The 14111-nt window shown below is 35.2% G+C and overlaps 1 protein-coding gene across 4 annotated transcripts in view; it reads right to left on the reverse strand.

Annotated features, from left to right (window-relative positions):
- Positions 1–14111, reverse strand: part of CCDC102B (coiled-coil domain containing 102B) — a 207373-nt gene that overhangs the window by 135387 nt on the left and 57875 nt on the right. For 3 of the 4 annotated variants that reach the window (XM_081078366.1, XM_081078365.1, XM_081078364.1), the window contains exon 5: positions 10759–10875. The exons of the other annotated variant lie outside the window; for it this stretch is intronic. In XM_081078366.1, the coding sequence (XP_080934492.1) occupies positions 10759–10875 (117 nt within the window). The remainder of the gene's footprint in view (positions 1–10758; positions 10876–14111) is intronic. 4 annotated transcript variants of the gene reach the window in all.

Below are 14111 nucleotides of genomic sequence, written 5' to 3' on the forward strand. Positions count from 1 at the left end.
ATTTGTTATACGTCTCTTTGCTAGACCATGCAAAGTCATTAAAAGGTGTGAGAAAGAAGAAATTTACATCACTTCTGTTCAACACCTATTGTGGCAATCTCAGAAAATTAAATTATGACGACAATGGATTTCTAATTATACGACACTCTTCTCATCAAAAATGACACTGTGTCAGTAAATACAATCTCAGGTCTCTCTTTATCTAAAATTTCCAACATGGTTAACTCCTCCCATATCATGCACATCTGCTGGGCAGCTCCAATCCAACTGAAAACATGCACTTAACTATGGTTTTTGATGACTCCTTCACTGAGGGCAGTACTCTGGGGGCAGATCCATTTCTACGTCACACATCATTGAACTACTAGTTCCTATTGTGTAGGTGGGTCCTACACAATAGTTGCAGAATTAAAGACTGCATTATATATATATATATATATATATATATATATATATATATATATATTTGGAGACTGTTTTCTTTGTTAAGCAAAACATTTTTCTGCCCTTCGTATTTTTCCCCACATTGCCCTAAAACATCTGGTAATGAATTGCTCCCCATTAGACTATGTTGCTCTTCTAGTGATCCAAAATATTCCCCTAAATCAACATAATTCCAGATATCTATAGTTGTGTAAGAGGTAAAATGTTTTCACTTCAATGTCAATATCCCCACATTAAAAATAAATAAACAAATATATTCCCCTACTCAACAGAAATGCTCTAAAATGATTACAGCTCAGACCGCCCTTTTAATTACATGTATTCCTGCTAATATCGCAGCCTCTTGCGGTGTCGCCAGCTACTCCCTTTTCACATACAGTTCTCACCTACCTTTGCTCTTTACCTGGCTCGCTGCTATCCATCTTTCTTGACATCTTTCCTATATACTTGCATGGGTCACTGTACGTCACCTATCAAAGTCCACCACACACTGTAGTTAACTGTCTGGGTTGGTTTGCTCTCCTCTGTGGCCCTCACTCCATCACCCTCCTGAAGACTCAGTGCTGAATCCCAGTGCTGAGCACACTGGAGAAGGTTGATAAATATTCACGGAACAAATGACTGAGTAAGGTAATGAATGAATGAGCATATGAACTTTCCATTTTTGTTGTCTTGTTTCGCTTTTCAGTTCACTATTGCTGCATTTGGCTGATGCAGAGAGGGTCCAGTTGGTTCTCACATGCAGAAAAGTTCCCTCTTTCAATCCCAATCAATAATGCAGTTTCCGAATGTGGGGGGAAAAAGATGTAACAAAACGTTTATGTTTTATCTTGCATAAGCAAAATAAAGAGGACTACTTATATAATCACTAAATTTAACATTTTACCCATCTGGGCCTTTTTTTCTCAATTAGGAAGCAGCATTTTAAAGGTGAATGAATGTAGACATTCTGGAAGGGAGAAAAAAACACCAAATGAATACATTTGGACCCTTCCATGTAAATCATGCTGTATTCAATTAGGATTAGGAAGAAAAATAATTAATCATGTCAAAAGCATTTTCTTATACCATGTGGAGGGATTTTAATCCTAATGAAGTTTATCAGAAGTAACGTGTGCCGATGAGGGAACACTGAGCTAGAGCTGGCGCAGCCCAGTCAGGATGGTTCACTGACATCGAAAGGGAATCTGAGAAATGAGGGATTAGAACATGTTCTTTGCAGCTCAAGATCTACATGGCATTCATCTATGTAATCAGCGACATTTTGCCTAAGCATGAATGCATGTGGAGATATATGTGAGGTTCTAGAAGTATTCTGAACTCTTTATGCGACATAGCAGAATTATGTACCGTGTTACTAATCTCTAAAACTCTGGCTGGTCAGTCCAATAAAGCATATACTAACTGAAATTTCACTGACAAGGGAGAAACATGTATTTATTGAGTGCCTTCTACATACAATGCACAATTTTTAGTACTTTATGAATACAAATGAGTGACTCATTTAGATAAGGAACTAATTAAACACCATTTTACAGGTAATCTAAGAGGCTCGCTAAACCTATATAATTGCTAGGAGGTCAGTGAGCAAGATAGTGCCAGGATAAGACCGTGGGAATCTCATGGATCCCAAAATAGAAATACAATGAGAGATGCATGTTTTCAGAGGAGGATGTGGAAAAGGTGGAACTTATCACACACATGGAAAGACAATTTGATTTTTAATTGAATTTTTATTTTGAGATAATTATAGCTACTTAAGCAATTGTAAGAAATAATTAGGATTAATCTCACACTCCCTTTACCCTCTTTTCTCCAATGGTAACATCTTGCAACTCTATCATAACTAGATACCAACAATGATAGAATCAAAATACAGGCCATTTCCATCATGACCAGGAGGCATCACTGGCCATTTCATAGCCACACCCACTCCTTAATCCCTGGTAACCACTAATCCATTCTCCATTTCTACAATTTTGTCACTTCAATAATGTTGTATAAATGGAATCATTTGGGATTCCGTCATCTTTTGGGAGTGCCATTTTTCAACATAGTTCCCTAGAAATTCATCCAGATTATTACATGGATCGAGAGTTTGTTTCATTTTATTGCTGAGGGGTTCGCCGACATATAGGTGTCGAGGCTTGTTTAATTGTTCACCCGTAAAAGTCATCAGTGTTGTCTCCAAGTGTTGGCATTGACAAATAAAACTACTTTAAAGATTCGTGTATAGGTTTTGTGTGAATATAAGTTTTGATTTCTCTGAGAGAAATGCCCAGGAGTGTAATTCCTTGGTTACATGATAGTTGCTATTTGGGAACCTGCCAGACTGTTTCCAGTGTGACTTTATTATTTACATTCCCTCTAGAAAGAGATGATTGATGCAGGAGCTCTGCAACCCCCCCAGGATCGATCGCTGTTGTCACTATTTCTAATTGAGCCATTCTGATAAGTGCGCAGTTAAATCTCCTTCTAGTTTTTAATTTGCATTTCCCTGATGGCTAATACTTTGAATATCTTTTCATGTGCTTATTTGCTGGAGACAAACTACCTTAGTTTTCCTTCATCTGAAAATGTCCTGAAGGATACAGCATTTGGAGTTGACAGTCGTTTGACAACTTGGACAATTGTGTGACACTTCTTTCTGGCCTCCCTGGTTTCTGATGAGATATTCACTGTCATTTGGATTGTTTTGTTCTCTGTAGGTCAGGTGTAATTTCCTTCTCGGTGCCATCAAGATTATTTTCTTAACTTTCCGTAAGTTTAACTGATGTGCATTAATGTGAATATATTTGACTTCACACTGTTGGGGGTTTACTAAGCTTCTTGACTGTATATTTGACCCTTTTCCTAAATCTAGAAAATTTTCACCATTATTTCTTTGAGTACTATACTGCTGCCTGCTATTTCACCTTTCATACTGGCCTCCAACAGCATAACTGTTTGATTTTTTTGTTATCATATAACAGGCCCCTACCTCAACCACTCTTAACAAAGGCTCTATTTCTTTCTTTCTTTTTTTTTTTTTCTGGACTATTTTTTTTTTAATTAATTTTATTGGGGTGACAATTGTTAGTAAATTTACATAGATTTCAGGTGTACAATTCTGTATTACATCGTCTATAAATCCCATTGCGTGTTCACCACCCATAGTCAGTTTTTCTTCTGGACTATTTTTTACTGTCATTCAGATGGAATGATTTCTATTGCTCTGTCTTCAAGGTTACTGATTCTTTCCTCCGTCCCCTCCATTTATTTTTCTTTTTTTTATTTCAGTTGTTCTGTTTTTCAGTCCTAACTTTTCCATTTATTTCTTCTTTGTATTTTCCATTTCTCTACTTAAAATTTCTATTTTTTTCATTGGTTTCAAGAATGTTCATGATTGCTCCTTAAAGAATTTTTATGATGGCCACTTTAAAATCCTTGCCAGGTAATTAAAACATCTCTTTCATTTCGGTGGTTGGTATCTATAGACTGTCTTTTTTCATTCACTTTTAAGATATTCTGGTTCCTGATCTGATGCGTAATATTCAATTGTATCCTGGATATTTTAAGTATTATGTTATGAGACTACGGAACAATCTAAACATTCTGTTTTAGATGGGTTCCTCTGACACTGTTCTGGAAGGTGAAAGGGCAGCACTTCCTTATTACTTCCAGCTGGAATAATACACCTGGGAGTGAAGAAATCCAGGTTCCCCACTAGACGTCCATTGATACCCAACCGGTTACTGGTGGGTGAGGACAGGAGTTCCAATACCCAGTCAACCTCTGAGCGGGGAGAGGGTGGAGGTGGAAATACCGGCTCCTATGGGATTTCCACGACACCACCAGGGCCTGGGGGCCTTCTTACTGCCAAACAGAGATGAAAGTCCTGCTCCAACTCAGCCTTCTCTGCCACCACTTCAGCGGGGAGGACTGCTCACCTCTCCTGTACCCTGGCAAGGGTGCAAGTCTAGTTTTTCCGCTCAGCTTTGTGAATGGGGGCTTCATGTGGGACACTGTTTATTTGTTTTTATTGTTTGTTTTTTCTGTGATTTTGAATTAGAGCAGTTATTATCTAAAAGTTTTCTGTTTTGCTAAGCTGACCATTCCCTTGTCCTTCAGCTAGGGCAAGCAGACTTGGGTGGTTTTTGTTTGTTTGTTTTTGTCTGTGACTGTTGGTATTTATATGTTGTTAGCTTCTTCAGCTCCAATTCTGGGATATATGTGGCAAAAACAAACTTCAGGAACCTCATCACTATGTCACTTTTTAAGTCCCAAGTTACCTAAATGGTATGCCTCCTCTCTTCAACTTTGAGAGTCTTTCTCTGTTTACTTTATGTATAGATAATGTTCAGAGTTTTAAGTGTACTTATTGGGTTAAGTAGTTAAAAGTTTGTCTATTCCACCTCTCAAAGTACAAAAGATATAGCACATAAATGTGTGAATAAGTGTGCAGAGAAAAGACTAAACCATAAATAGGAAATAAGAAAATAAGAAATCAACATTCCTAAGAATTGGAACTGAAATGTTGGTATAGTTTTAGGAATAATACAAGATGAAATAATTAGTTTCTCTTGGAAAACATTTATTCCAAAAATTTTGGCCTAAGATATGTAAAAGGAGTATTTCCTGATTATGAGTTTGCTTTCAAGCAGCAGCCAGATTGTAGAAAGAAATCATGATTTCCTGATTCAAAATACCAGTTGATTTCTATTCTAAATAAAGGTCTCATTTCTAGTTCAAAGGACCTTGATCTTAAATATGGAGGGAAGATCAAATGTCTCCATTATGCATATGCATATATGCAGATATTGAGACATTCATTTATTAAGTGACTCCGGGCTCAAAGAACTCACTCATTACACATTAACCAGACGAGTCAATTATTTAAATACTCTGGGGCCTTTTTGTCAGGCCTGCATTTTATGTTTCTTTGACCAATATGATTTCCAAAATGGAAAAATCATCATCAAATTACGTCTGAAGTGATTGGTCAGATTAAGAAATAAGTAGAACGCACTTTCAAGAGATAATAATACTCTTATCAAATTGGTGGGTGTTAGCAACAGTTTTTAAAAGTTGTCCACCATACATGGCGATCAGCAATGGTTAAAAAAATTGCCATGTCTGGTACTCAAACACTATTTTTTTTTCCAATCCCAACAAAATTCTTTGACAATCTATCAAATTTCTGGAGTCAATGCTTCGAAAACCCACACGATGACGAAAAAGCAGGTTAACAATGTCACATACTAAATGCTGGCAGCATTTGTTTCTGGGTTTATAACTCATTAATGGATTGGCCTTTGGTAAATTGCCTATCTTGCTTAACAATCTGAGCTTCAGTGAGCACCTCTGAGAAGCTAAAATTAAATAGGATCCCAGTTAAAAAATATGTCAATAACGTTTGAGATTGTCCTTTAACCTTGACCAAGGTGAGTTCACTAAGGTTAAGGTTCCTTTAAAATGTGACTAAAGATACGTGGATCACAAGAGTGTCAAAATATTAAATGAGATCTAATATTGCAATGGCCCAGCACTATCTATGCAAGTTCTCAGTGAATGGTAATTATAATGAGCACCGTATCGATTAAAATGGGCAAACAAATAAAAAATGTATAAGTTTAGATCAATAAAATGCCAATTATAATAGCATTTTAACCTATCATCTAGGCACACATTAAAAATAACAATATCTACTGTCGTCCATAGAATAACGAAATGAGTATATTTATACACTACAAGCGAGTAAAAATGTAAATTGACACAATTTTTCTAATGTACAATTTGGCAATGTGTATAAAAGGTTTTTAAAATAAAAATTCTCTTGACCAAGCCATATCATTTCTAGGAATTTTCCCTAAGCCATTTTAAATCCAAAGATTTATGTGCACATGCATACTTAATGCAATCTTGATTACATATCTAAAAATAAACAGATTTTTGAAAATAGGTTATCTTTTTAATTAAAGTATGGTGCATATATTATATAGAAACAACCTTTAAGATTCCACAAAAATGATAGAAATAAAAGAATTCAGTAATTTTGCAGGATACAAAATCAATACACAAAAATTGTTGTGTTTGTATTCACGAATAAGGAACTACCAAAAAGAGAAATGAAGAAAACAATTCTATTTACAATTTTATCACAAAGAATAAAATACCTAGAAATAAATTTAGCCAAAGAGATGAAAGATCTGTACTCTGAAAACTACAAGACATTAAGGAAAGTTATAGAAAAAGACACAAATATTCCATGCTCATAAATTGGAATAGTTAATACTGTTATAACATCCATATAATATTGTTATAACATCTTATTTTCCCAGAAAATAAGACTGAGCCAGACCATCAGCTCTAATGCTTCTTTTGGAGCAAAAATTAAAATAAGACCTGGTAATATATTATATATTATATTACATTATACTACATTACATTATACCCAATCTTATATTAAGACCAGGTCTTATATTAATATTTGCTCCAAAAACGCATTAGAGCTGATTGTCCGGCTAGGTGTTATTTTCGGGGAAACACAGTACTACACAGGGCAATCTACAGATAGATTCAATACAGTCCTTATTGTGGCATTTTTCATGGAAATAGGATAAATCATTCTAAAATTAGTATGGAATCCAAAGGATCCTACAGAGCCAAAGCAATCTTGGGAAAGAAGAACAAATCTAGAGGTATCACACTCCCTGATTTCAAACTGTATTACAAAGACAATAATAGCCAAAACAGTGTGGTATCGGCATAAAACTGTCACATAGATCGATAGAACAGACTACAGAACCCAGAAATAAACCCACACATATATGATCAATTAATTTACAACAAAGGAGCTAAGAAAATATATTGGGGAAAAGACAGTTTCTTCAATAAATGGTGTTGGGAAAACTGGTCAGTAACAGACAAAAGAATAAAACTGGACCACTGTCTTACACCACACACAAAAATTAATGCAAAATTGATTAAAGACTTGACTGTAAGACCATAAAACTCTTAGGAGAAAACAGGCAGTAAGCTGCTTGACATAGGTACTGATGATTATTTTTTTAATCTGACACCATAAATAAAAGTAACGGAAGCAAAAATAAACAAGTGGAACTACATCGAACTAAAAAGTTTCTGCTCAGCTAAGAAACCCATCAATAAAATAAAATGGCAACCTACTGAATGAAAGAAAATATTCGCAAATCATATGTCTTTTAAGGGGTTAACATTTAAAATATAGTATAAGAACACGTGTATTTCAACAGCAAAAACAAACAATTTGATTTAAAAATGGGTAGAATTTCTGAATAGACACTTTTGCAAAGAAGACACACAGCTGCCCAACATGAACATGGAAAAGTTGCTCAACATCACTAAACATCAGGGAAATGAAGTCACAACCATAATGTTTATCACCTCATACCTGTTGGAATGGCTACTCTCAAAAACACAAGAAATAAAAAATGTTGGCAGAGAAAAGGGAATCCTTGTGCACTGTTGATGGGAATGTAAATTGGTGCAGCCACTAAGGAAAACAGTATGAAGAGTCTTCAAAAAACTTAAAAATAGGACTAACATGTGATCCAGCAATTCCATTTCTGGGTATTTAAAAAAACAAAACAAAAATACTAACTCAATAATGCTAAGTGAAATAAGTCAGACAGAAAAAGTAGAGAACCCTATGATTTCACTGATATGTGGTACATAAACCAAAAACAACAAAAGAACAAGACAAACAAATGAGAAACAAAAACTCATAGACACAGACAATATTTTAGTGGTTACCAGAGGGTAAGGGGGTTGGGGGGTGGGAGATGAGGGTAAGGGGGATCAAATATATGGTGATGGAAGGAGAACTGACTCTGGGTGGTGAACACACAATGGGATTTATAAATGATGTAATACAGAATTGTACACCTGAAATTACGTAATTTCATTAACAATTGTCATCCCAATAAATTAATTAAAAAAATACTAACTCAGAAAGATATATGCAACACTATGTTCATTACAGCACTATTTACAATAGCCAAGATATGAAAACAACCTGTGTCCATTCATGGAGGAATAGATAAAGAAATTTATATGTATAGTGGAATATTATTCAGCCATAAAGAATGAAATTTTGTCATTTGCAACAACAATAATAGACTTGAGGGTATTATGCTATGTGAAATAAGTCAGACAGAGAAGACAAACACTGTACGAACTTACATGTGGAATCTGGGAAAAAAAAGAACTCGTAGGCTGGGGTGGAGGATGGGAGAAGTGGATAAAGGGGGTACTAAATTATAAAAAAGTTATGATACGATTTTAAGACCTAAACATAGCCAGTGTCAAAAATAAAATAATGCAAAAAAAGTGGTTATCTGTCTTCTTCCAAAGTAAGGAGGTAGCTTCTATCCTACTTTAAATATGCTCACATATTCTCTCTCTCTCTCTCTCTCTCTCTCTCTCTCTCTCTCTCTCTCTCTCTCTCTCTCTCTCTCTCTCTCTCTCTTTCTCTCATTCACTGTTTGTCTAAGAATCTGTCCCAATATGTGTTTCTTTTGAACAAAGCCTTCTTTCTGCAATTTCATGCAACTGAATATACAATTCAAGAGCACATAGCAAAAGGCATGGCCAATTCATGTGTACATTTGCTTTCAACATTCAGTGCTTTGTTAAAATTTGTTAAATCGAAAAATCACGTATCATAGTATTTGAATGTCTTCTGGGAGATGGCCTTTAGGTGGGTGAAATGTCTGTATCCTAATATAAGGAACACAACTGAGCTCTATGGATATGAAATAGCTTAGTCCAGGCCACATAACTAATAAATGAGTCTCAGAACTTTCTATTAACTCTAACTTAAAAAGATGCATATCCGAGATCCCATATCACTGTTGCTCCCAATGTATCCTGAGAATGATAATATGAGATGATACCTTTGGCTCTCAAGGAGAGTTATCATAAACCAGCATAAGTGCTTTCCTGGTTTTGTCTGTAACTGCTCAATAAGTTTTTATACCACATGTTCGGCAATGCTTAATCAAAGACGCTTCCCAAATCTCAGGGCCAAGGAAAAGTGGCCCCTACCCTGATGGTTTGATTCCTGTTAGAAAACAAGAGATAAAATAGCCATCATCATTTTCCCTGACTGAACTGCTGGGAGGAGTTATTTGCAACCCTCTTTCTCATCATGGATCTCAACTGAACTCAGCACCTCTTCTGTGACTCATAGTAGAAGAGGTGGCGAGGGATGGCGGTGGTGCAGTGGGGACAACACAGGGACAGCTAATTCTCCTCAACAGCTTAGCTAATTCCCAACAGTAAAGCACTCTGCCTCAGACAATTTTTCTACCATAGGTAATCTTTACAAAACTCCTGTGTGATAACTATTATTATTCTTATTTCCACTATTTCTGTCTGTAAACTGAGACTCACAGAGGCTTAAGGAGTTGACCTGAATAAAGTAATCCCTCAGTGAGGGAACCGCTTCTGGCTCCAAAATCTGTGCCTTTTCCATTGTGCTATGTTCATCTGATGTAAAAATACTGTGGTGTGAGTTGAGGGCTTACAGTTTTCTAAGGAAGAAACCATCTAATACAAATCACTTTCGTCCCAGCCTGTATTTTCACTAACTTAATTCCATTTCCTGAAATGTTCCTACACATTTGTATCCAAGACATCTTGCAGGATTACCTGTTACAAAAATACATAATTCATGATTTCCCACTTTTAATGGACTAACAGAATTTTCTAAGAAGTGCAAAGAATTCAATCTCCCCTCCTATCTCTAAAGACGATGATTCTTACTTTATCAACAAGACACAGAAAACAGAGTTTACAATCTGTGAAAATTAATTTGTTGGTGGAGGTAGGAGTGCAAAATAGATGTTTCCACTATTTTACTGGTCATAGCTAAGAAAGAAATTAACTGTAACACAAATCAGCTTACCCTGCCTGTTGCTAGCTGCCGGCAGCAGAAACCACATGCAATACATCTTGTACTGGTCCTGACAATATCTTAGCACATCAGATCCAGCAGCTGATTGAAATTTTAATAAATTATTTACTCCATTAAGACTTGTACTGGCTACAAGGGTGGTTTTCTAGTCAAATATTTTGTCTTCATAATGTTCGTTCAGATAATTTAGATATAGTGAAAAGCCAACACTACCCTAACATTTAAAATCACATATAAACCAATCACATTATGTGATTTTCAATAGTATTCTTCTTCATCAAGTACCAAAGTTGCCTCATTTATAGCTCTTAGAATAGTACATCACTTAATAATCTTCAGATATGTTTTGGTATTATACTTTTTATCCAGTATCTTACCTCTGCTCTTAACTCATAGATCAGTCTATCCTTGCTGTTTTGGGATTTTGTTCCTTCCTTTATATCTCCTAACATTTCTTCTATTGCATTTTTATGTAGACCATGAAGAACGTTAAACTGAAAAAAAAAATTAAAATTATAATCACATGATGAAATAAAGGCTGGTTTCAGGATAATCCACATTAGTCTTTCATTTTGCTATTAGTTGTTTGTTGATTTTGTTTTTAAAGGTAGATTTTGGCAGGTATTGTGGTTGCTCTTGTTATTGTGGTTGAACCACTTATTCTTATACTTATAGTTGAAAACTCCCAAGTTGTTAGAAAGCAAATCAGCAATTCCCATAAATCCAAATTCATCAACTGAAAACTGGGCAAAAGTCAGTTACTTCCATAGACTCCTGATAAGTTACGAATTGGATCCGGATCTTTCAGTCGTGAATTAGTACCGCATTACTCACTGTAATCCTCCTACCTATGCCTATTTTCTATGAAGTGTAAAGAGTATATAGATTGCAACAGAGACAAACTAGAGTAATATACATACATATAATGCTGGAGATGGTAAAACACATGTAGAACATCTATAAACGATGCCAATAAATTGCCATAGAAAACTACCTCAGAAAAACAGGATAAGTAAACTGTGGTCCACCCAGACAATGGAATGATATTCAACATTAAAAGGAAATAAACTATCAAGCCATGAAAAAGACATGGAGGAACCTTAAAAACATATTATTAAGTGAAAGAAGCCAATATGAAAGGCTACATACTGTATGATTTTAGCAATATGATATTCTGGAAAAGGCAAAACTATGGAGACAATAAAAATATCAGTGGTTTTCGGGGGATGGCGAAAAGAAGGGATGAATAGGTGCAGCACAGGGGATTTTTAGGGCAGTGAAACTATTTTGTATGCTACTGTAATGGTGAATACATAACATAACCCCACAGAATGTACAACACCAAGGTGAACCTCAAGATAAACTATGGTCTTTGGGTGATAACGGAGTGTCAATTCAGGTTCATCAGTTGTAACAAACGTACCACTCTGCTGGAGGACCGTGATAAAGTGAAGGTTATGTATGAGTGAGGTCAGAGGGCTTATGGGAAATCCATGTCCCTTCCATTCAATTTTTCTGTGAATCTAAAACTGCTCTAAAATATAAAGTCTATAAAAAGAAACATAGGGAAGTGAGAAAAAAATCCTATATGCAAATAGTGATTTCCCCTCATAGTTATTATAATTAAAAGTTTTCATAAGAACCATGAAATTGAATAAATATATAAATAGGTAGACACATACACATATGCTGTTTTTTATTAAATTCATTGGGGTGACATTGGTTAATAAAATTATGTAAGTTTCACGTGTACAGTTCTGTAATACATCATCTATGTATTGCATTTTGTGTTCACCACTCAGAGTCAGTTCTCCTGTTGCCATGTATTTGACCCCTTTTTCTATCTTCCTCCCTCCCTGCTTTCCCTCCAGTAACCACTAAACTATTGTATCTGAGTTTTTGTTTGTTTCTCTTGTTCATTTGTTGCTTTCAGTTTTATATTCCACATATGAGTGAAATCATACAGATCTCAACTTCCTGTCTGACTTATTTTCTTAGCATGATAATCTCTAGATTCATCCATGTTGTCACAAATGGCAGTATTTCATCTTTTCTTATGGCAGAATAGTATTCCATGGTGTATATATACCACATCTTTATCCAATCATCTATCGAAGGACACTTTGGTTATTTCCATGTCTTGGCCACCATGAATAATGCTGCAGTGAACATATGGGTATATATATATCTTTATGGATAGATATTTTCAGAATTTTTGGGTAGATACCCAGAAGAGGGATTGCTGGGTCATATGGTAATTCCATTCTTAATTAAAAGTCAGGGAGTGTTATACCTCCAGCCTTGTTCTTTTTTCTCAGGATTGCTTTGGTTATTACTTTCGTTTTTGTGGTTCCATACAAATGTGGGGTTTGTTTTTGGTTCCATTTCTATTTAAAAAATGCCATGGGGATTTTGATGGGGATTGTATTGAATTTGTATATGGCTTTGGATAACATGGCCATTTTAACTATGTTGATTCTTCCAATCCATGAGCACGGAATGTCTTTCCATTTCTTTGTGTCTTCTTCAACTTCTTTCAAAAATGTATTATAGTTTTCAGCATATAAGTCATTTACATCCTTTGTTAAGTTTATCCCTAGGTATTTTATTCCTTTTATTTAATGTACTTTTCCCCCTAAAATATGTAGGTAAATATTTCCAGAATGTATTAGGTTGGTGCAAAGGTAATTGCGATTTTTGCAATTATTTTTAACCTTTTGAACCACAATTAATTTTGCACCAACTTAATATATTATATAATTTGAATATAATCCTACAAAATCCTACAAAATTAGATTATAACAGCTAACCCTCCAGCTGTTAAATTTAAAATTTAAAAATAATATTACTCATAATCTTAATATTGTTAATAGAAATATTAAACATGTACTAGTCTCCAGGAATAGGACTTGATATATATATTTCCTTAATTAATCCTGTGTGCAAGTATTATTATTATTACCCCTACCTTAAAGTAAACTATATTTTTACTAGACTTAAGCAATCTTCCCAAATTCACAAAGCTCATAAGAGGAGGCAGGAAATTTTAAGAACAATCTTGCCAAACTCTTTACCTAAGTTCTTCATGATAAAACATTATTGTATCTACAATTATAGAGCTAAAAAACATTATAATAATTTTCTGAAAGTTATAAAGCTTATAGGAATCGATAACAGAGGGAGCATAACAAACAATATCATAGTCCCAACCTACCAGAAACAGACTACAGTGGAGGTAGGGGCTGTTCTGCCAACTACAGAGAGGCTTCATGTTCAGTCACTGCTGTGGGGAGTGTACTATGGAAGGCGAGGGAAAACAACATAAGGCCATGGAGTGCACGGGTAATCTGTCTAAGCATGTTCCACCCCATTTTCATGTAAGGTTAATAGACTGCGTCAATCTCTGACCAAAATAAAATGAAAATCACTTGTCTAAAAAAAATAACATATTGCAAGGGTAATAGGAAAGCAACAGGTTTTGCTTTGGGTTCACCAGAGTAAAATCCAACCCATTCTGGTAATTGAATGTTCCTAGCTTAACTTCTGAAATATTGGTCATTAATTCTCAGGGAATTAGATCAATTGATAAATCCTTCCATTGTCAATAGAACTTCCGATCAACCGTATCACTCAAGTGAGAGAGAAGAGGGGCAAACAAATTTTCATTCACAAAAATTGGTGAGGGAATCCACACCAATTAACTGAAATAATACCATTTTCATTTATCACT

This window comes from Rhinolophus hipposideros (genome assembly GCF_964194185.1).
Source record: "Rhinolophus hipposideros genome assembly, chromosome: 17".
Classification (NCBI taxonomy): domain Eukaryota; kingdom Metazoa; phylum Chordata; class Mammalia; order Chiroptera; family Rhinolophidae; genus Rhinolophus; species Rhinolophus hipposideros.